The sequence below is a fragment of the Melozone crissalis genome, unplaced genomic scaffold (assembly GCF_028551555.1).
Source record: "Melozone crissalis strain CALT ecotype California unplaced genomic scaffold, PUWL_Pcris_2 ptg000018l_1, whole genome shotgun sequence".
Lineage (NCBI taxonomy): Eukaryota > Metazoa > Chordata > Aves > Passeriformes > Passerellidae > Melozone > Melozone crissalis.
In genome coordinates, this window is record NW_026535796.1 from 36812563 (window position 1) to 36835057 (window position 22495).

Consider the following 22495-nt stretch of genomic DNA (forward strand, 5'->3'; position numbering starts at 1 on the left):
AGTTATTTTACTTAGCATCTGACCACAGAGTAGAATTTTTCATGCTTTTCTCATCACCAGGTTTTTCTCACTTGAAATAGTATTAAACCCAGATTATTTCATAGACCTGATTCTTTACCATCACTAAGTAGATCAAACATTGATTTATTATTTTCACAAGGCTTTTAGCAGTGAAATTAGTCTGATTTTTTTTTCCCTCCAGCAAGCTTGACCTTGGAGTCAACATCCTGGTTAGCAGTCAACGTAACTTCACCATCACACAGAGCATGAGGATTCCTCTCTTTGCCTTCATGGCAAAATACATGCCATTTCATTGTCTTGGTGGAGCCTTCTCACTTTACTACAGACTGAGGCAGCCAGTCCTTTGAGGGGAGAAATGCAAATCAAATGCTTGAATCAAGTCAGGTTTAAAGAACTGAATTTCTGGAGAGGGGCAGAGAGGATGGAGAGAAGAAAATGATCATACAATTTTTCATTGTCTTGGTGGAGCCTTCTCACTTTACTACAGACTGAGGCAGCCAGTCTCTTTGAGGGGAGAAATGCAAATCAAATGCTTGAATCAAGTCAGGTTTAAAGAACTGAATTTCTGGAGAGGGGCAGAGAGGATGGAGAGAAGAAAATGATCATACAATTTTTGTCCACTTATGCACTGTTATGATGGGATGACAGTGGGCTGAACAACAGAAGAGCAGCCAGAACTGTACAACAATTCCATGGCAACTAGGTCCTCAGCTTCTCCACTACCACAAACCTTCCTGATGCCAGCAGCCACCTCAGGGAGTGGACTGTGAGGCATCCCAGGAACAGGACAAACAGATGCACTTTGTTCATGCTGCTCTTTTGCAAACTCTACACCTGGTGACACAAAGGCTCCCTGTATTTCACACTTCAAGTTCCAGTATCACTAAGGTACTGGAAGTGTAAGTGTATCTTATGTTTTATGTATTTTATGTTTATGATTAGTGTACCTTATGTTTTAACTAACAGCACAGCTTTGCTTGTATTACCTCTTTTTTTACTTGTAAAATTCTTAGGTGACTGGAGTGAGCTTTTGTACTCGTCTTGCTAATAAATATGTCAGTTTGGGACTGACTGAGATAAGAAAGTTGCACACAAAGCTTTTACTGAAGTATCAGCTTCACTTGGGGCCATATGTAGGATATAATCCCATGAGTATGACAGGCATATACAGCAGCCCTTTGTCTTTGACTTGCCTATATAATGTGAAGTTATCTATGGGCTGGGCATCCCTCATTCCCTGTGCTCAGATAGAGACAGCCCCAGTGACAGCAGCCTATACCAAATCACAAAATAGCGATATCCAGCACATACTCCAACTTGCCTATTCTACCTTTCTACCAAAAAGTGGCTTCCAAACTCAGAGGTACAGGAAAGTAGAGTATTCTGAAACAAAAATGGTCAGACAAATTTGTGGTAACTTCATTATTTGAAAAAAGAAACAGCTCTACTTATCCAAAGTAACTACTACTTCTCCACAAATCCTTTGTCTAAAGTGCTGAGCCAGCACCTACCATGCTGCTGTTTATAAATCTGCTAGAAGTGTAACCCAGCTTCACTGAACCACCAAATAATACTCTTTGCAAGTGATGTATGCATATGTTTCTTAAGGAAGGGACATATGACCTCAGCAAGGCTTGGGAAGCCCATTCTCACAAAACAGATCTTATTTCCCACATATTTTTACATTCACCACCGGAGAGAAAACACATTAAATATCTCCCAGGTCTGAGCTATCACAACACCAGGGAATTGATTTTCATCACCAAACTGTGAAGCTACTGACCTTTCTCAGCTTGGGTTGAACAGCTTTCAACATAGTGCAGGTGCTTCCTCCTGGAGCTGTGTATTTTTTTCTGTGTCCTGACATGTCAGCTTTTTTATGCACTGTGAAAGCTTTGTCATTCAGCAGTTCCCATTCTCCATGACATGACTGCCACTACTCTGCTCTATTTCTCTCGCTTCAGATTACCCAGAGTACAACTGAGGAGCAAAGAGCTACAATGCCATGTAGCACATTTTTACACAATCGGGATTGTGTCTGAATAGAGCCCTACAAGGTCAGATACAAGATCCTTAAATGGTTAAAATCTGCTCCTGAACCATCTTATGTCATGTCTTACACTCTCTCTGCATTTACTGTTCAGTAACAGTGCAAAGCACTATGCAAAGAATGCCTCCAGCAAACTGGATCTGTGTCTTGGCACTCACTGGAACAGAGAGGAGCAAGCAGAACTGGGCCTGCCTCAGCTGAATACACTGCTGAGAAAATTTCTGCATGGACATTCAGGAAAGGCATCTAGCCTCTCCCACAACATATCAGTTCCTAGATCAGCTTAAGCTGACGTGGCATGTCAAAAGCAGAAATGCTCCAAGTCTGTCAACAGGTACACAGTTGCATTTGGCTCTAACTTCAGGAGCCTGCACATGTCAGTGCTGTGTAAAGTCCAAGTATGATTTTTTTGGAATTAGAGTAGAACAAAATGTTAGTCTGCCTAATCCTTGAGTTTATTCTGCTTTGGATCCATTCCCTGTGGCTAAATTCTGAACAGTGAGTTTGAGTAGCATCAAAAAGATTGAGATGGAAACTTCCCTCTTACCAGCTGAATCTGCAGCAGATGTTCTACCACTGGTTAAGTCCTCGGTATTCAGTGACTGCAGATCTGTGTAGGAGGGAGCAATGCTTGGGCTGCTGGTGTCCTCTGAGTTGGTTGTCCAGCTGCTCTCTGAGGCACGGGCCTGCCTCTCAGAAGAGTTGGAAGAGGGAGAAGTCCAGCTGGGTGCTTTTGAAGCAGACACTGGTTGCAGAAAACAGGTATTGGTTAGAGACATGCAGGGCAGCCTACCCAGAGATCACAACTATTCCAAAGGCATGCTAGATCAGCGTACTGGGGCTCTGTAAATACAAATTCCAACACGCACAGCAACACAGTTATTTTGTAACAAATGCAGAACAACTTAGCTAGTGCCTGGCACTGTCACCTCCAGCACTACTCAGCTGTCTGCCTTAGATTCCATGCTGCAGGCAGCCATATGCTTTCCTGTTGCTCAAGTACTGGAGAAGCTGTGACTTTTCAGAACAAGATTTCACGTTTCTGACACTGCTGATAAGACCTGAATATGTTTGTTGTGCAACTCTGTGGAGTTTTTACAGCACCACAGATTTTTTAAAAGTGGTTTTATTTAATTTAATTAAGCATTCCCTATCTGTAACACCCACTCAAATGCAGTCATCATCTCAGGAATGCTCTGCATGGAGGGGGAGTATAAAAATTACCTGAAATTGACCTATTCATGTGCACTAGGAATGACTTTCGTTTGTGAACATGCAGAATGTAGAGTCCCAATCTGAATATACTGCACAGCATTTTTTATGTAGACCAAAAATCCTGCTCTACTCATTTGCCAGACTTGCATGTCAAACAGTTCAGACCTGCCTAACCATCACCCAGAGTTCAGAACCCAGTCACACACATCCACTGCTATGAGTTTGTACTCTGTACTGTTTGTATTGCATGCTCTTTGCCCACATCATCACTTGAATGCTAGCAACAATGGGCGGCTCAAGTGAGGAAATAATGCTAATAAAAAAAGAAAGTTATGGTTAAAAAGTCTTCCTGAACTAAGGAAAAGTGTACAGGTAGAGACTAGTTCTAATTTAATATCAGCTTAGTAACTGTTTTCTAAATTAGTACATCTGTATTTAGCTATTAAACCAACAAAGATCTTGATGCTCCTCAAATCTTGCAGTTACAGTGAACAACTACTGACACAGAGATTCTCTTCTCAGTATGTAATAAACAAACAACCCTTACTTGGTTGACAGATACTTTGGAAAAAAATGACAAATTAAGTTAGAGAAGATTTCTCTCTCTCCATCCAAATGATGTGATGGGACACTTCCACATTATGGAAACCTTGATGTGTGCATAGACAGAACATCCAAACAGTGCTCTCTGCCTTGCCTCCTGAGAAGTGTGAATTTATTTTGTATATCTGCACTGATAGCCCCAGGTAAGCAGGCAGTGGTATTTTTATAAGCGTACAGCTGTGAGCCTACTGACACCGAGTGCCTTCCGAGGAGTCACCCCTGAGGATGAGGAGCTGAGTCAGATCTGCCTCCTTATTGCACAGGCTGACAGCTGTTGTGTCAGACACAGAACCAAAGCCCACTCCTCCTCCCTGCAGTAACTGCACACTGTGTGGTGCTCAGTGCCTGTAGAGAAAGAATGATGAGTGTATGATTGTAATCTGTCAGTCCCTCTCTCAGTCCTTTTGTTAAACACAGCACCTGAAAAGCCATCCTTAAAACTTCAGCTGAAATTGCTCTGACAGACAAAGCACTTTATTTGGACATAGAGGACAAACTGAAAAGCTGAGCTCTGTATGTGGATCACTAACAGGAGCAAGTGTTTTTTAAAAGTGTGCTTTATATCCTAGAAACTGTGGAATTATTTAATTAAAAAAAAATCTTAAATTTCCAGTGGTTTTTTAAGTCAGTCACAGCAATATGAAAAAACAGGCTAATTTAGAAACATGTAAGATCTAATAACTCAAATACTGCCAACTAGTTTTATGCTTTCCAAACTCAGTTTTTATCTAAGAAGGCATCTGACTGGACTAGCATTGCCAAATACTTCTATGTAAGGGCGTGTTAATTTTATTCCAGGCAAGTTGGGCCATCTTGAAAGAACAGAATTGTTTGCTTTTTTCCTTAAAAGAGTCTTGTACTTTGGAAAACCAAAACCACAGGGAGTTTTTTCTGCAACAGCTGTTCTTTAAATTCTTACTACAGTCACCTTCTACCTGTGACTGTTCTAGGTTCCCCAACACTAATTATTAAAACCAGCAAAAGAGCATTTTCCCCTATGCTGAGCCAAAAGACCATCTAGCAATCTCAAAAAACCAAGACAAGCAAAAGTAAACATCTACACATGTTTAAGATCTCTCTTCAGATGCTTCTGCTTGCTGCTATTCAGATTTCTGGAAGTGCTGCAGCCAAATTCCTAAATGAGGCAGGGCTCTTGTAGAAATTTTGAATTCAGTCTCTAATGTCAATAGCCAGAGAGTCACAGCCTTTCTGCTGTAGGAATTTCTCAGAAATCTGTTTAGGTTGAAAGACCGGTGCCAGAACTATCCCTAAATTGCAAATTCTGTAGCATGCACTGGATATTGAAAATCAACTCACTGATTCCCAAAACAAAAAACGTTTCCTTCAACATGCACTTTAATTTTCTTGACATATCTATGCTTAAAACAATGGATTGGCTTTTAATATGCAGATTTACCTTGAAGCATTAATTCCTTTTTGGTGTTTTGAGGACCTGTTCCTTGATCCCTACACTGTATTACAATAAACCATGTTAGCATCATTTATTTTCTTATTACATAGGACTTCAGATTTTTCTCATTTTAACATAGCGTCACAGTTTCTAGTGACAGGTGTAGTTTCCAGCTGCTGATCTTGTGTTGCAAGTATTGCCTACTTTCAGAGAGAACAGCACAAAGTAGTTAAGCCCAGATATGCTGCTGGACAGCCTCTCCAGGGTCATGGTAAGAGTCCAAGTAATTTGAGCCATTTAAAACCAGACAAAGCTCTTGGGAAGAAGTGGGCGTGGCTGAGCAGGATGGATGATGTAATAGATCTTGCCTTACTCTAATTATGGTGAGTAAGAATACCTCATTGAATTGAAGAGTGCAGCTAACACTGATAGAATATGAGACTGTGAGCTGGAGGCCCATTGTGTAACAAATGCAAATGTTTTGTCACCTGCTGGCTGTGATCATTTACAGATTGTGTAGCATTTGTGATAGGAACATTTGGGTCAGCTTTAAAATCTCATTTTTCACTTTGGCAGTAACAGTTTGACTAGGCTGATAATAATCATAATAAAATTCAAATTTCTCCTTTTCTCCCCAAAAGGAAAAAGGAGAATGGGACACCACAATACGTAATTTCTCTTAATATTTCTGTGGCCTCACTTAAGAGTTTTTGCTTCTTGAGGAGAAATCCACATGATTTGGCAGCTGTCAGTTAACTATACATAAATCTCAAATGCTGAAATATTTTGAATCAAACATTTTACTTAGCATTTACTCTGCCTGAACCTGGTAGAAGGAAGGGTTTACAAGAACATACTAAATAAAATAGTTTTCACTGTGAGGCTTATTATGGGTGCTTTTCATTTCTGTACCTCAGATTTTGACCTTTCTTTTCATCTTCCAAATTCTTTGCCAGTTTGTTCAGCCCTGTTTCTTGCCATCAGTCCCCCAACCATGCCTTCAGTTTTCCCAGAACAAAAAGCATTCAGCATTAGCCTTGGTTTTATTTAAAATGTACTTCCTATAGAATAACCACTACATTCCAACTGTATTTAAATTACTATTTTTTTAGACTCTGAGCATTTTGAGAGAAACATTTGCTTTTGGGGAAACCTGTGCCAAAATACTGTAGCCCAAATGCACAGAATCTCTCCCTCTGAGGACTGATCCTCTTTGCTCTCATGGCACTCTGGAAATCCCACTTTGCAATCCCTTTTCAAAATGTATTTCCAGGCAGCCTGGCCATCAGCCTGGGTAATTATCTGGTCAGCTGAGCAGCTGCTCAAGCACATTCAGACAGACAGACAGACAGACGATTTCCTAACAGCGCTGGAGCCCTGACAGGGGTGCTGAGCCTCCAGGACGTTGCTCTTCACAGCTGCCTGCACAGGAAACAGATTTCAAATGTGGCCATCCTTCTCACACCAATCCTTCTGTTTGCACTTAGCCTTTACACCCCTCCCTCCCCCGGCTGGGTACTTGCCATTGTTCCTATGCAGAGTGTTTGCTACTGGAAATGAGTAATTGCTGTCACCTCGGGCTTTCCACTCCGGGTGTCAGCGAGCGAGCGCAGCTCTCCAGCTTTGCTGCCACCCATAGAATTCAATCGTGATCTGCACAATAATGGAGAACAACTAGGCTGGAGTTTATCCCACCTCTTGCTGTCAAGTGTCAAAGTAAAGGACCAGAAACAAAGACCTGTCATTTCTGCTTCGCTTTAGAGCCTGTCAGCTGCACTGGTCTGGCCCTTTATCATACAGGGTTCAGAAAAGGAGTGGGACCAGCTCATAAGTAAGGATTTTAAAACATCCTTAGGAAACACTTCCTTAGGGTTCCTATATAGTTCATAGAATAATAGTTTCCCATGCAAGAATTACATGGAGCACATCCTGGTCTGACTGTTAGGGGAACCACCCTCCTCCATGAATCGCAGTCAGATGCCAAAGTCATGCTCCCTCAGTGACCTGGATCATACAGCACAAACCTCTACAGGGGCAAAAATGAGTGTCTCCTACAAAACTGCAATGCTTTGGGAAAGTCTACTCTACTCTCCTCATCTGGATGTCCTAGACCTCTGCCTACAGACTAGTGTCTGCTGTGACTGAAAACACACACCAACAGGCAGTGCTTTTGCTAATCATATACCTTAAGACCAGGCCACATCCCTCCAAGGGTAGGACATCAGGTAATATACCATAAAATATGGTTTATGCAAGTCTTTTTCTTATGATTAGCTTTATTAAGGTTGAGCAAAGATTTTTAATTTAATTAAAAGTTTTTTTTTAATTAAGAAGGCGCATTTATAGGTTTTTCAGTTAACAAGAATATAACAACATTAGGATGGAAATACCAAGTCAGAGCAACCAACAGCCCCATTTGAAACAGTACGTGGCTGTGTGAGTAAGCATAAGGATCACATAGCCATGAAACTAGAGAGAGAGGTAGAGTATCTCAGTTTTACATATTTACACTTCATGGGTACTCTTCCTTTTCTCCACATCACAACGATAAATAAGTATTTCCAACTAAGAACCAACAAATAAATATAAAGAAGGTCAGAGAAATCTCTTTTAGAAGAGATTCTAAAGGTTCCCTTACTTGTGCACAAAGGTCCAACCACACTGTCTCAAAAGGACTAGTCCGTAGCATCCATCAAAATAGCAGATGGAAAACCAGATGGGGTTTATCCAAAACCCAATCCAAAGCTGACAATCCAAGTTTTCGGACAGAAGTATTATTCATGTGTTACAGGGAATATCTGATGGACTCAGTGAGCAGAGGAAAGCTATAACTCTTTAAACTGCTTTAATAAACAGCAGTCATAAAGTGGAATTAATAAGAGAGAATCTCAATTGAAACTTGAAAAAGTAAACTGTTGTTTACTTGGGCAATTATTCCACAACCTCCTGCAAGGAAGGACAGAAGTCTGTTCATGCAGAAAAGCTAGAAGCTCATATAGCCACATAGTTACCATGAGCTGATGAGGCAAGGCAGAGGATTTGCATGCATGTTCAAAGCATGCCAGAAAGAACTGCTATATTTGAAGAAAAGTGCATGCAGTGCTGGAATTAAGGTAAACACCTGTTGTCTTTGTCATTTTCCAGCTGCTAAATCACAAGACATCAGGAAGTATCAAAAGAGAGCAGGAAGTACTGATGAGCACTGGCACATTAGTTGCTGGTTTCAATGAACTGCTGGCAAAAAGCATATGGGGACTAAGATCAGGCAAAGGCGAGGATCACAGAGGTGATCACCATTCTTTGGGTTCCAGAATACAAAGGCAAACATGGCTCAGACTCTTTCAATGGCTTTTCATATCTCTATGTAAGAAATGTCACTGCTGAAAACACCTCTGTGCTCTTTCCCCATGAATGCATTTCAGCAATCTCCAAGACTCAGTCAAGACACAGGTGGAGTGAATCACAAAAGGCTTTCATTTTCTTTACAAAAATAAAATATTTCTTGTTCAATCCAGAAGGATAGTGTGAGCCCATTGAAACTCTGATAACATTAATTGTGTTAAAATACAGGCCAAACTACTCAAACCTTTTAGAAGCCAAAGAGCAAGGCAAAAATCCTATATGCTCTCATTGTACTTTGTTATCTTACTGGAACAGACTTTCTCATTGCTTTTGCCTCACCTGTTTGTGGGTGGGTTGATGAAGCACTGGTCCACGGTGCATCTTCAAACTGAACCCAAGCACCGATGGACGATGACAGGTCAGTGCTGGGAGACACACGGTTACCAGAATCCACCTTGGGCTGCTCAGCTGCCTCCTCCAGCTCTGAGCAGAAAAGGTCTTGAAATCCTCCATTTGCACTGTGGTTCTCTTCTGAAGATGTGTCAGAGGAATTAAAACATTTCACTGGAGGAGCCTCAGTGCTACCTAAAATAGAGGTAACATAGAAAGATTTACAGGATTGATCATTATTTCATTGTTTTTTATTGAAACATCTAAAATTTGCCACAAAATGTAGGAATTTTTCCTTCACCTAATGCAGTTTTTGGATTAACACTGGGCAGTCTTGCACTTGATTTTAATAGGCGAGATGTCCTCTATGGCTGGTTGGATACTGCCTTGAATTTCGAAGCACAGATCCAAAACCTGTAGTAGATCTACATTACATCACACAAGGAGAGTGATTTGCCTTTTTGGCCCAAATTCTCCCATTATGTAGGGGTAGCAGGAGATAATTCAATCTCTGCACAAACTGCTTCCACTTAGAAGGCAAGCTGTCCCATATATATCACATATATATGCTAGATTTATGCCAGTAGTTGGTCTAAATCAAACAAGGAAGTCTCAGCAGTTCCAGAGAAAATCAGAGAGCTTACCTCGTGGGGGAACAGGGAGGAGCAGCTCGTCAGGGAAGGACACCCACTCGGACTGGTGGGAGGCAATGACACCTGTCAGAGATGTCATATTCGCAGCCGGTCACTCATCTTCACTCGGGGATCAGAAGGAGGAGGAAGCAGAATGGGAGAGGTGCAGCGAAGATGAGCCAGTAGAGGGAAACACCTCCTTTGCACTTTCTTTTCAACTGCTGTTAAGAAAAGAAAGTAGATGATTTCTTTTAGAAAATTAAATGGGAGGAACTAGTGCCACCATTTTTTACAATATAGAATGTTAAACCAATTTATGTTCCACAGTCACAGTACTGTCAAAGCACTACCACCTTTGAGACAGGAATGTCACCTGTGTTTAGAGGAGGGTTAACTTGAGCAACTCCTTCATATAAAGCAATCATCTCCATGTTAAAACAGTCCATCACCAAAACCAATGTTTTAGTCCTTACTCAAGGAGCAACACCTCTCGTGATCCCAGCAAGAGCAGATAAGGAGATTCTCCCAGGTTTAGCAAATTTTGATTATGATGTAACTTAATCCCCACTCCAAGCTATTAGCATGTCTTTGCCCACCTTGCTGCCAACAATGTCTAATCCCTCGGCAGAGCAAGCAATAAATTGCATGTTTCATTATCAATAACATTTATGTAGCTGATTCTAGAATGAAGATGAGCGGCCAATGACTCTCATCATGGTCTGGGTATAGAGAGCTGCCTTCTCATCTAGATGCACCTTCCACTCTGCTGCTTGACTGGAACTTCACATTTAATTTTAAAAACCATCTTAGACCTTGTCCAGAGTTAAGCACGATTTTGCTGTAGCTCAGCAAATGTTTTCACAGATGTGAAAACTGAATTTAGTAGGCCCTTCAACAGTATGCACCTCACACAGATCTGTGAATCTGCTAGAGGGAGTGGAGCACTGGAAAGTGCTCTGGTTGTTAGCTAGTAAACTGGGAGAGTCAGGTCTAGGCAGAGAAATTCTCTCTGACAGGAAACCATGACCACCTCAGTTTTGCAAACCACTTCAAAACTCTCGGAAGACTCTTCCTAGGGAAATATGCTAATTCTGTCCCCAATTATCTCAAGCACTGAAGCTCTTGTTGCCATGGTGTTGAAGTACTTGAAACTCAGACCTATTTGAAAGAGCTTTAAGCAGCGTTTCTTGGCCTCCTGTCTCTCACCTAACTAAAGGGTTTTTCAGGGGGAAGCTTCATGTTAGTGTACAAGCACAGATACTTCAGCGAGACTACTCTTTACCCCATATTAACAAAATTTGGGCCTAAAAAGCAGACATATTTAAATGCATTGAATCTTTAAGCATTTCTGAAGGAGACAGATCATCAAATAGCTTCCAATATTATTATTCTCCTCAGGGCCACAAAGTCCTTTGTCAGCTGAAGGCAGATCAGCAGTCAAGAAAGAGCTGAAAACGTCAAAAGTTCAGAAGTCACAAACCTGCCTGACAACTAGAATTCCTATCTGAAGATGAATCTTTTTGAGCAGAATAGAATGCAAAATGTACCATTTCCTGCAAACACAAAAAAGGATTCCCAGAGATAATCGTATGGTTAAGTGCAATTTGCCATAGGACCGATCCCCCCTTGCCATAGACTTTCCAGAGGCTATGAACCCTCACCAGTCACCCTGCACATCTCACCCTTGTTACACAACCAATTCCCTCCTGCAAGGAACAGCAGCACTTGAGCCCCTTTTCCTCCACTGCCATGGCAGGACCCCTGTCTCCATGCAGTGTGGGCAGGTACACCCGCCTGCCCTGAATAATAGCTATTTTGGGTGCTGTTAACAGAAACTACAAAGCTAAACATAGAAGCAAGCTAAGGGAAAAAAAAAATCAGATGTTTAGGGTCATCTGGAGGCCATATAAGGGAAGGAGAGGATGACCTTGGTGTCTTGTTTTCCTCATGTGACCAATTAAGCAGTTTGTTTTGGTCTTGTTTAAATATCTGTAACTAAGTTTTCTTTTCCCAGACAACTGGATACTGACCTGCCCTTTCTCCTGGAAAAGTCCTGACAGAAGCATGAAGTGGCAGGAAATGAAAAAAGAAAACAGTTTACCCTGCCCTGTATGCACAGAGACTTCAGTAGAGCTCATTTCTAAATTTCTTTTTCTTTTTAATTTCAAGGGGAAGAAAGATATGAAAGGAGGCAAGAAAATGGACTGTTTCAGCAGTACAGATATGTGGGAGAATTACACCATTATTTTAAGATGGATTTCCTCTAGTACCCTACTGCCCTGTGACAATTATAATTCTTAAAATCCACTTAGTACCAGACAGCAAAACTAGCACTTTAAAATGGATAGTAATCATTATAAGCCCAGAAAAGCATCAGAATACTGTGCATTGAGGGCTATACAACTTTCCCATGACTGGAATTTTCTAGAGACTTCCCAGTTTGGTAAATAAAAGAGATTGTGTTGACTTATCAGGGTTATCACGCCCTTTAGACAAGCAGCCTGAAAGAGAAGAAAGGCAGTCTGAGTAACTAATAACTTCAAAGATATTCAGAATAGAGGCATTTTGAGGATGCATATGTTAGGTTAAAAAAGAAAAAGATAGAATTTTGCATTCTTTCAACATTCACCAAAGATCCTCAATCCCACCCCTTGACCTAAATGGCTGCACAGAATTATGAATCATGTATAGCTAACACCTGTGCACACTACATGGAAAAAATACTTCATCCACAAACTTCACCTCTCATTCACTCTCCAAAATCCTCCTTCAAGAAAGACCTAAGCCCATCCCAGTGTGAACCAATGGGCCTCAGCCAGCACACACCAGTGCCACTGTGCATTCAGTTAACACAAGCATGCTGCAATCTGCAGAACCACTACAGAGGTAAATCTCTGCAGAGGAACCACTTGAACTGTGGGTAACCCTGAATCCTCTCTGTACCAAAGCAGCCAGCACCACTATTTAAACACTGCAGTAAGTAGTCTGCAAGTGAATTTCAGAGTGTTTCTTCCTGTTCAGAAATCTCAAACCTCTCTGCCTATTCATAGAGCAATGAATTTTGGAGCCTACTAGGACTAAGAACAAATGGATCTTCTAAACTCTAAGTGAGCTACAATTAAAGCAAAAGCTTATGCTGCACAGGCCAAATAAGAGCAGATGGAAACACATTTCTTGGAACAAGATATTACCAGGCCAGACCAGCAACATTTTTCTCTCTACACTAACAGGATTGTTTAGATCGTTACTTCTGGATTTGTGTTAGCATGTGCACTAAGCATTTAGTGCTGAAGTGGTTAAAAAAAAGTAAGCTAATTTATCAGATTTTTGATAAAAAACAAAGCAGTGAATCAGAAGTTTGTTTCCTACTATCACACAGTAAATACAATGTTTTACTTACTCACCCCAATGATCCTTACCATCAATTCCAAGGCAGTGACCTGACCATGAGGAAAAAAACCTCTCTAAGAAGCTGAAATTTCTGCTCCAGGTGTCCCTTTTTCACATTACAGTTTCACGGTGGTGCATGTAAATATGAGTGACAAGTAGGTGAGAGTTATTTCCAGGTCTCCAGGAGGTAGAGATCATAGAGCTGGAACAAAACTCTGTGTCTCTTTAGTCCCCTCAGTGTTTTGATTATACAAGCCCTTTTGAAAACTGATGAAGGTTTATTCTAAAATGACAGAACTGCTTTGATAACTAGAAACCTCTTATTTCAAAACTGTGTAAATTCACAGACTACAGCCATTCCTTCTTGTGATGTGATTACACATCTGTCCTTTTGTACAACTCCACTCCAGCAACAGATGAAAGGAATAGCATTGTCCTTCTCCCTTTATCTTGGTAAACCAAAATCATGTGTTTGAGAAGGACACACATAATTATCCAGAAGTCTGACACCCAGCACCTTGTACAATGAGCCCTCACTTTAGAAGGGACCTTTACACACTTTGGAGTACCAACACCAACAGTACTAATGTTGGTATGCAGAAATGTTTGTGGCATTATTGATGCTTAGAAGTATCAGTAATGGATTTCAGAAGTATCTGTAATTGCATGGTATTTTTGCAAACATACCATTCCAAGTATTTAATTACTCATGTGTTTGGACAGCAAACTCAAACAGTTTCTCAGTAGATTTCAACTCTGCTGAGAAGAAACAGCTTGGCACAGTTAATAATTTTAAGCACTAAGGTCATTTCTCCAATTGCTTCAAGTTACATCCATATGATGCAGGCTGCAGTTGGCTTTCTGATCGCTACCTAGAGTTACTAGGTTACAGTTAAATGGGAAAACAGGAGAAAAAAGCCAGAATAAAAATACTGAGAATGAAATTCAGTTGTTTGCTTTCTTGTTTTCCAAATATAACAATAGCAAGCTTGTGCTAAGTGCATAGACTCTACTGCCTTACATGGCAATACTATTGAAAAAAATCCTGTAATCCATACAGTGATTCTGTTTTTCTTGCTTATACATTCCCTTACAGCTCCAGGAACTGAAACATTGACTGGTTACCGTGGCTTGCATTTGGTTTTGTAGGAGACCATTGTGGGAAAATAAGTAGACAGGCTGTTAAATTTCACTTAGAAGAGAAACTAAGCCAAAGGGACAGTAAGAAAAGGAAAGACTTGAGCAGGGCTTTTCTTGTAACAAACAAGCTTCACTCCCACCAGGAAAGCCTCAAGGAAAAATAAGTAATTTTATCTTGACCATGTGTTTGGCAAACCTGTACAGATGAAACTATTCTGGTAGCATGAAGTGAGGAATGATTGCTGCCTTGGGAAAATTTCCAAGTGACAGAGAGCTCATGGCTCTTCCTCTCGGCTTGGCCTGTAAATAAACACTGACCATCAGCACATCGTGAGCTGAATAATAAACAAACTCCAAATTGCAACTCTGTTCTCCAGCATCAAAAGCAAGTCCCAAGTACTTCAAGGTGCAACAGCATAAACAAAACACAGTGCTAAACAACAGGAAAATAAACCAAAACAATGAACTTGAGAAACCAAATAAAATAAAGGAAGTGGATTTAGATATCATTCTTACTGAAAAAAATCATTTCATCAACCTCTGCCTAAATGCCTGAGGTAAGTTTACCTTATGAATGACCTAGATGATGACAGGAATAAAGTTACATTTGGTTGATTATGGTATTCATAATATTGACAATATTTTCTCCACATACACAGCTCTGCAGCTTGTAAATTGCCCTGAGAGAGTCTCTGATAAAACTCTGTCTTAGATCTTAGACCAGTTTTACTTACTCTGATGCATGCTCTTATATGAGCTCCATGACTTCAGATGCAGCTTAAAAAACTCAGTCACTACCTGGTGCACGTAACACACACACAACAGCAGAACAAACAAAAACTCACAATATGAAAGGAAGCACTAGGGCCCAAAGGGAGACAAATGGATGTGCCTCATGGAACTCCTGCAGCCTCCCTGGGAGAAAGGATGGCTTTTCCCATTATGGGCTACACCTGAGTGAATGGTAACAAGAGCCTGCTGTGTCTGCAGAGCCAGAGCAAATCCCCCTTGTGCCATTACAAGATAGGTCATTAGTGCTGTCTCCTGGTGATTTGGGACAGGGATGGGGCAAGGTGGAGAGAGGTACTGAAGGTGACTAGAGCTATCTGGCACTCTGAATGACAGAAAAGCAGACTGGTGGTCTGCCTGAGCCAGGACGCAGTGCAGCCACACTAATGACCATTCCCAATTATTCCAGCAGATACAAAGTGATCTGCCTAAATCCACACTGCAAGTCCGTGGCAGAAGCAGTGTTAAAGCTGAGGTGACCTGGAATGACCTCATTCTGACCAGCACACATAAAAGCATATGCCACAAACACACACCCCATTTTCCTGGAAATGAACAATTAGTGACAGTAAGAGAGGAGAGTCCGTACAGGATGCATTGGTAAGAAAGTCACAAGCATCTCCCCCAGGAATATTTGTGTCAAGGCTAATATCTGGAAGGTCAACAGCTGCTTTCTCTGCACCAAAATCTATCTGCCACAGAAGCTCCTCTGTTTTCCACAGAGAGAAGACACCTAAAATGCTCTCCTGCAGGCAAAACCAGCATATTTAGGCAGTTCAGAGGGCAATGATGTCTCTCCTGCCAAGGGCATGCCTCAGAAATACTTCATGGATTCTGGATGCCTCATAATGAGAGACAGAGATTCAAAGTCTGATGCTGGAGATAAACTGTACAACCTCCTCTATTACTTGTACTCTAAAAGCATGAGAAATGTAGAAAGACACTGCAGAAGACCAGCAGTGCAAAACAAAATAGGAATTTTTATGTATTTTTATTTATTTTTACTATTAGAAGAAATATAAAGCAGGCTAAAACCAAAGGAGGACGTGAGACAAAATGTTTGACAGTGATAGTTCACATCACCAGTCACAGCAGGAAAAGAGAAGTTCTGCATCTCAGGACTTTCAGTATAGCTCACTCTGGGTACATGATTCATTCAAAGTGTAACTGAAGCCATGTAATTGCATGGGAACTTGAAGGACAACTTCCCAAACTGCCAAGCTTTCAACTCAAACTCGAATCTGAGGCAAAAATCAGAAAAATGCTTCTCTCACCATACAGAGCAACAGCGCAATAAAACTAGACTGGGACAAGATCACAGGAAAGAGGCAATGTGGCAATTTGTTTAGCAGAATATTTGCATCTCTAAAATCTGGCACTTTTTTTCCCCCCTAGTCAATATTTTATAAACAGGAGAAAAAACAGAAGAAAAACCCACAAATTTAAGATTTTTCCTCCCAAAGACTAGAATAGTTCAGGTTTTACTTTGTTCAGCAAAATTCTCTTGGTAATCATAATAGACTACAGGAAATATAAATGCAGTAAGGGAGGAGAAGTTGCTAACATCCCCTTAGGAAAGGGTGGGTTCAGGGTCCTTGCTACTCTTGTTTTCTCAAGGCCTTCACAGGGCAGAAGTCCAAAGCAGCACCCAGAGCCCAGACTTCAACACCTGCCCACTATGTGTGCCACAGATTCCTCTCTGCTTCAAGATGGTGACTTTGGAGTGGTCACAGCTATTGCACAACACACTAGTATAAAACTGATGCTCCAGTCCACAGTATGTGGAGGGAACTGTGTTTAAGAATTTATTTCTTCTTTCAAACCTCAAAAAGTGAGTCATACAAGGAATGTGTGTTTCAAAAGAAAATTCCCACTGTGTGACCTGGTTTGCACATCTAATATTGATGCTTTCATATGTTCTCATTCAAATTCTGCAGACAAGCTAGCCAGATGTATTCCATTTACCAAACCCTCCAAAAGTTCCTGTATTTTATTTGCTGTTGTGATGATGATAAAAGTGTTTTTTTAAGTTATCTCACTAAAACAAAAAGCACAATGTTCTACAATTAATCACTGTAGAGCCAACTATGCCATTGCAGCCTGACATCACTGAAGACAGCCTTCAAGAAGTGAACACAGCTCATAAAATCCTATCTACTGTCCTCCTTCTCTGCTGGGACTAATGACAAAAGAAACAGGGAAGGGAGGAAGCTATTATAAGTTTACTGGAATATCATTCTGGATGACCAACACTCCTTCAGAAAACACACAGCCTGGCTTGTATGAAACGCCATCCTGTTGTGACAGATATTAACTTTCCAGCACTGCTTATATGCATTGCAACAAATTACTGCATTTCAGATATTCACTGTATAACTCAAAAGCTGATCCTGTTTCCATCAGTAAGGATGGTAATTCCATTGTGGAGTATTTCACCTGCACAAATGAACTCAGGGCTTTATTTTCTGATTACAAATAAGTTAAATGCTAGAAGATGGGTAAAAAAACCTTCAGTGAAGATGGTGGGAACAATTATTTGCCATCAATCAGTATCAGTTAAACTCTCATTTTGACTAAGCTGGGGGAAGAGGAAAAAAGAAACCCCAAACAAAAAAAAAAAAAAAAAACTCCAAGAAAGAAAGAAGTAAGGCCTCAAACACTAGCCACATTCAAGACAAGGGAAGAACTGAATTCTCTAGAGAGATGCTTCACTGGAGGCTGTATGCCTACAGAGAGGATGGGCATTGATGTGTCTGAGCTGTGAGTATGCACAGAATGGGAGAACAGATTCAGAGTGAGAGAAAAACACAGAATCCAACTGTGCAAGCATCAGGAAGACAAGGACTATTGAGGAAGTGATGCAGCCCTGAATGAAAGCAAAGAAGTTTTCTTGAGCTGAATGTTGGCTCAAAAGGGTGATTAGGAACACTGAGTGAGAAAGTCATCTTCTGTTCAAGCCTTCTCTGTATATCCATGTAGCTAACAACTAATTACATAAATTTAATTTATCTATAATTGTATTTCTATGTGACATCTTTTATAACTTCTAATCTGTATCAGCAGCACCCTTCCAATGAAGAGTTTAAAAAGGGGTTTTTGTTATAAAGGAGATCCTTCTTGATTGTTATAGATAAAGGCAACATTAAAACGTGAACTTGTCTCCCAGTTTAAGGAAACCCTGCTTGACTATCTAAAGCCAGACAAAAAACAATACTCTGGAGGACATAGAACAGGGAACAAGTTTGCCCTAGCAGAAAATTCTTTCAATGATCCAACCGGTCTTTCCTCATTTCCAGTGTCTGAAGAGTCAAATGCAACTTAATGTGATGCCAGGACACTGCAGTCCTTCAGGGCAACCCACAAATATCATGTTTGTTGTCACTCTCTATTTCAGACAGCCTAAATATAGGCCCATTAGACATGATCGTCCTATTCCTTTAGCATGGCTACTCCTGTTTCAAGAGAATGAAAAAACAGCCCTAGGAAAAAAAAAAAAAAAAAAAAAAAAAAAGCTTGTGCAAAGATTGAATTTCAAGGTACCCAGTTTTTAATAAAATATTACCAAAAATATATCTGAAGTAGAAACAAAGTTCCTGACAAGTCAAGTTCAAATAACAAGACAAGTTATACACAGTACATAAAGAGTTTGTTTGCAATGGTACTGTCTAATGCATTTGTGCCTAGTTGTATTTGTTTAGTTGTCAAAACATAAGAAAGTTTTGAACTTTTGAACAAAACATAGAAAGTCAAAACATAAGCAGAGTATACTAGCATGATGTAGAACAGAGGGTATGAGAAAATCGCTCACATTTTGTTGTTTGGTTTTATTGAGGTTTTGGGCTGTTTTGCTTTTGCTAACACACACTAATAAGTGGTAGTCTATGGTAGCACCCTGATGATAGTGCCTGTGAGACAGCAGGCAGCCTTTTGCATTCCAAAAGAGGAATCCAAGACACAGGGCCATCTATCTAGGTGAGATCTTTTAAGTGATGCAGAGGTACATGGGGTGAGGGATGCAGGCCCCTCTTGCATATGGAGGACACAAGGCACTTGTATTTTATTACACTCAGTGTTTTGCTGAGGAAGCTGCAACAGGGAGACAATGCAAGTCTGATACCAACTGCAGGAAGGAGGACTGGTTGCACCTCATGCTAAAAGACATAAATAATTAATACCAACATTATTGCATGGCTTCCACGAGATCATCTTTTAATGGTCAGCTCCAAGCACATTCACATCAATAGCCTGGACTGGATACAGGGAGAATCTGCAAACTTTTCTGGGAAAAAAAGAGTTGAGTGCAGGTGTCAAGCTCTGAGCCTGTATGTAGTGTGGTAAGCTAATATAGCTGCCTCCATTCAGAGAGACTGGACAATTCAATTGCAGAGGTCAGAGATGTGTTATTTAGGACAGAAAAGCCCAGATCTGCCAAGACTATTCTATCTCAGTTTTATCCTCTGCAGTGACACTTGAGATTCCGGCTGTGAATGCCCCCAAAGTAATCCATGCACAGATCAACTGAGCATTCCTCACGCTAAACTCATGTACTGGATAATTTAGGATAAATTTGGGAGCATGCACCTGATGCTTCCACCATGTATAATTTTTATATATAGAATGTCAGCTTTTTCCAGGTAAATACTTGAACTGTGGTGAACTTGAAACAACCTAGCAAGGATCAGAGAGAAAGGAGCATTCTGTTGGCAAGTTTCTGTCATTAGGAGCAGCTGGCAACTAAACAGCAACTAATCATTAAACTTCATGGGCCAAATTCTTCCTTACAGCTATTCAATTGAAACTGCTCTCTTAGAAAATAAACAGGCCTTGTGCTGTGGAGCTTGACGAGCTCTAATTTCAGCTTTGCAGCTAGTAATACTTTTCTCTTCAAAAATGCTTAGTAGATGTTTTTTCATGCATTTCCATCACCCACATAACCACAAAACCACCATGAAGTTCTGCAAAATAGTACCTTCTGTTCACCAGACACCCCTGATTCAGATAGCAAAATTACTGTATTGTATAGCCATCCCCTATTTCAAAAGTAAATTGAAGATAATTCTTTCATTTCATTTCACAGCTGGCAAACCCAAGAGCCCACAGAGAGAACTGGTTTCTATAAATATTCGTGTCTATAAATGCCAACTAAAACTTGGCCTAAAGAGCATAATGAATTAAGAAACAGCTCAGCAAAAAGACATCCTTTTTCTCTAGCTCACTGGGCAGGTCTGCTGGCCCTTGGACCAGGAGCTCCACTTTGAACCTCAGCTCTGGAGCACACTGACTGCTCTTTGAATATCAGCACAGTTCTTAACTACTAGAGCACCTCTGTAGGCTCCTGAAGCACACTGGTCAGTTCTGCCCTCTGTTTCAAGCTGGAGGAGTTGTGCTGAGACATTTAGTTCAGTTACCTTAATAAAGCAAGATGAATCACACCTCCTTTAACTCCAGACAGCCAGTCAGACATCTGAGATGGTCACCTAAGGCTCTGCTTCTAGTCAGGAGAAGGAGCACAACATCTCCAGAGGGTCCTCTGCCTGATCTATTTTCTAATGAGGTGAATCCCCCTCCAAGAAGAATATGGTAACTAACTTAGACTGGCATGTCTTTTTCACATCTAAGGGTGTAAACTTCAAGGAAGCCTTACACACATTTCTAGACATTTCACTGAGGGTGACTGACAAACCTTACATTATTACTGCTAAAAAATATTTTCAGCATTATGGGAAGCATTTCCTGTCAAAAAAGCACCTATTGAAGAATTCCCACAATTGATGAGAGCAAAAGCTCTTTATGGTTTCCCTTCAAAAGCTGTATCTCTATAGAACTGATGTATAAGAAAGCTATACATTCCAGTAACCAACTTCTTTTAAGATAACTTCCTATTTAAAAAGCAGTGTTTGTTTCTATGTTTATCTAAGGGACACACATTGTCCTAGCATTGATGTCTGCTATTAACTCTTTCAGTATCGTTCTAAGATGTTCATTCTTTTTCTTGTATTTTTTTTTCTGTCAATATATAATAATGATTATACCAAATTTAAAACTGAGTTGTCAGTTGGTCAAGAGACTATATCCTAAGTTTACACTAGCAAACAGCATAAAACCTTACCAATAGGAGCTGAGTGGTAGAGTGAAATACTTAGCATTAAGGGCACAACTTTCACACGACCGTTTTTGTGGTTTTTACTAACAATTATCTCCAAAATGATCCTGTAGGCTGAATTTGCATTAGCACTTGGAGTACATTAAATGAGCTCCTCCTTCTGCTCAAACAAAATCAGTTTATGTGAATCTTTTTTTAGATGCAGAAATGCAGGTGATCAGGACATTCATTTTAAAAGGGTATTCCTACTTTAAATAATGTGCTCATGTATTTTCATCTATAGTTTTTTCAGAATAAAAGAGAAATCTGGAACACTGCTGTGTGTTCCCTGGTATTTTCACAGGACTGTCTTTTAATTTTTTTCAATCATAATTTCTGAAATTTTACTCCCTTTTCAGTTTTGAAAAAATAGGACATTCCACACCATTCACCTTATTTGAACATTCAGAAGACAGTGAAAATTGATGGCAGAAGTCATTAGGGGATACATAATCCCTTCCTGGGAAGCAGTCTCACCTACTTGGCACCTGTAGATGGACTTCTGGCCCTGTTTAAGGTCCTGGTGAATCTTTCACACCTACAAGGAGCAAAGATTTAATCCCTGAAGTTTCCAGATGTACAAGCTGAGTTGTAAGGCTTCTAATTTCCTAGGACTCAAATTCTTGTGGTCATAATTACAGCTATAGTCTTGAAGAGAACACATGCTCATACCCGACACATCCAATGACAGGCATTCCTTCCTTGAGGTTAACCACTTGTGAAGTTATTACATCCATTAGCAGAGTTCACAATCCTGTAAGAGAACATCTGTCATGATGGACTCAAAAGAAATGCACTAAGACATCTGAGGACAAAATAACCTGGTTTTGCAGTTGAATACTTTTTTTTTTTTTGGGGTAATGCAACCAATAGCTCAGATAAACTGGCCAAGAATTGCCTTTTGAAGGTTGTCCTCCCCTAGCTGAGTTTAAGGCATTGTCTTTGTTAAACACAACTTTTAGATGGCTGCATGAAGAAAGGGTACTACCAGGAGCCAAGTGTCAGAGCAGGAGAGTCCACAAGCCAAGACCCTACAGCTGATGCCACCTTGGAAACTGTCTCACAGACTGGAAAAGCCACTGCTTCAGGGGCAACAGAAGCCTTGCAGAGCAAAACGTCTTGAGAGGTTTGTAACACACTTAGATACCACTTCTCATCTTCACTTGCTGATGCCAGACTTGAGATAGCTGAAAATTATGGACTCTGTAAACATGGTGTATTTAGCCCACTCACAATATGGTTGTAACCCACACACAGTCTGGATTTCCCAACCAGGGAACTGTACCAGCTGCTAGTTCTTCACAAGATAGGTGGCAAGGCAGCACAAACAAGGACTCGACACGGGGAATTGGCCACTACTGAGATGTTGC

At 40.6% G+C, this 22495-nt stretch overlaps 1 protein-coding gene across 1 annotated transcript in view; it reads right to left on the minus strand.

Moving 5' to 3' along the window:
* The window catches only part of STON2 (stonin 2), a 65786-nt gene that overhangs the window by 41039 nt on the left and 2252 nt on the right, over positions 1-22495 (minus strand). The window contains exons 2-4 of the mRNA XM_054275030.1: positions 9677-9885; positions 8982-9227; positions 2619-2816 (exon numbers count right to left, since the gene is read on the minus strand). Of these exons, the coding sequence (XP_054131005.1) occupies positions 2619-2816; positions 8982-9227; positions 9677-9764 (532 nt within the window). The 5' untranslated portion in view covers positions 9765-9885. The remainder of the gene's footprint in view (positions 1-2618; positions 2817-8981; positions 9228-9676; positions 9886-22495) is intronic.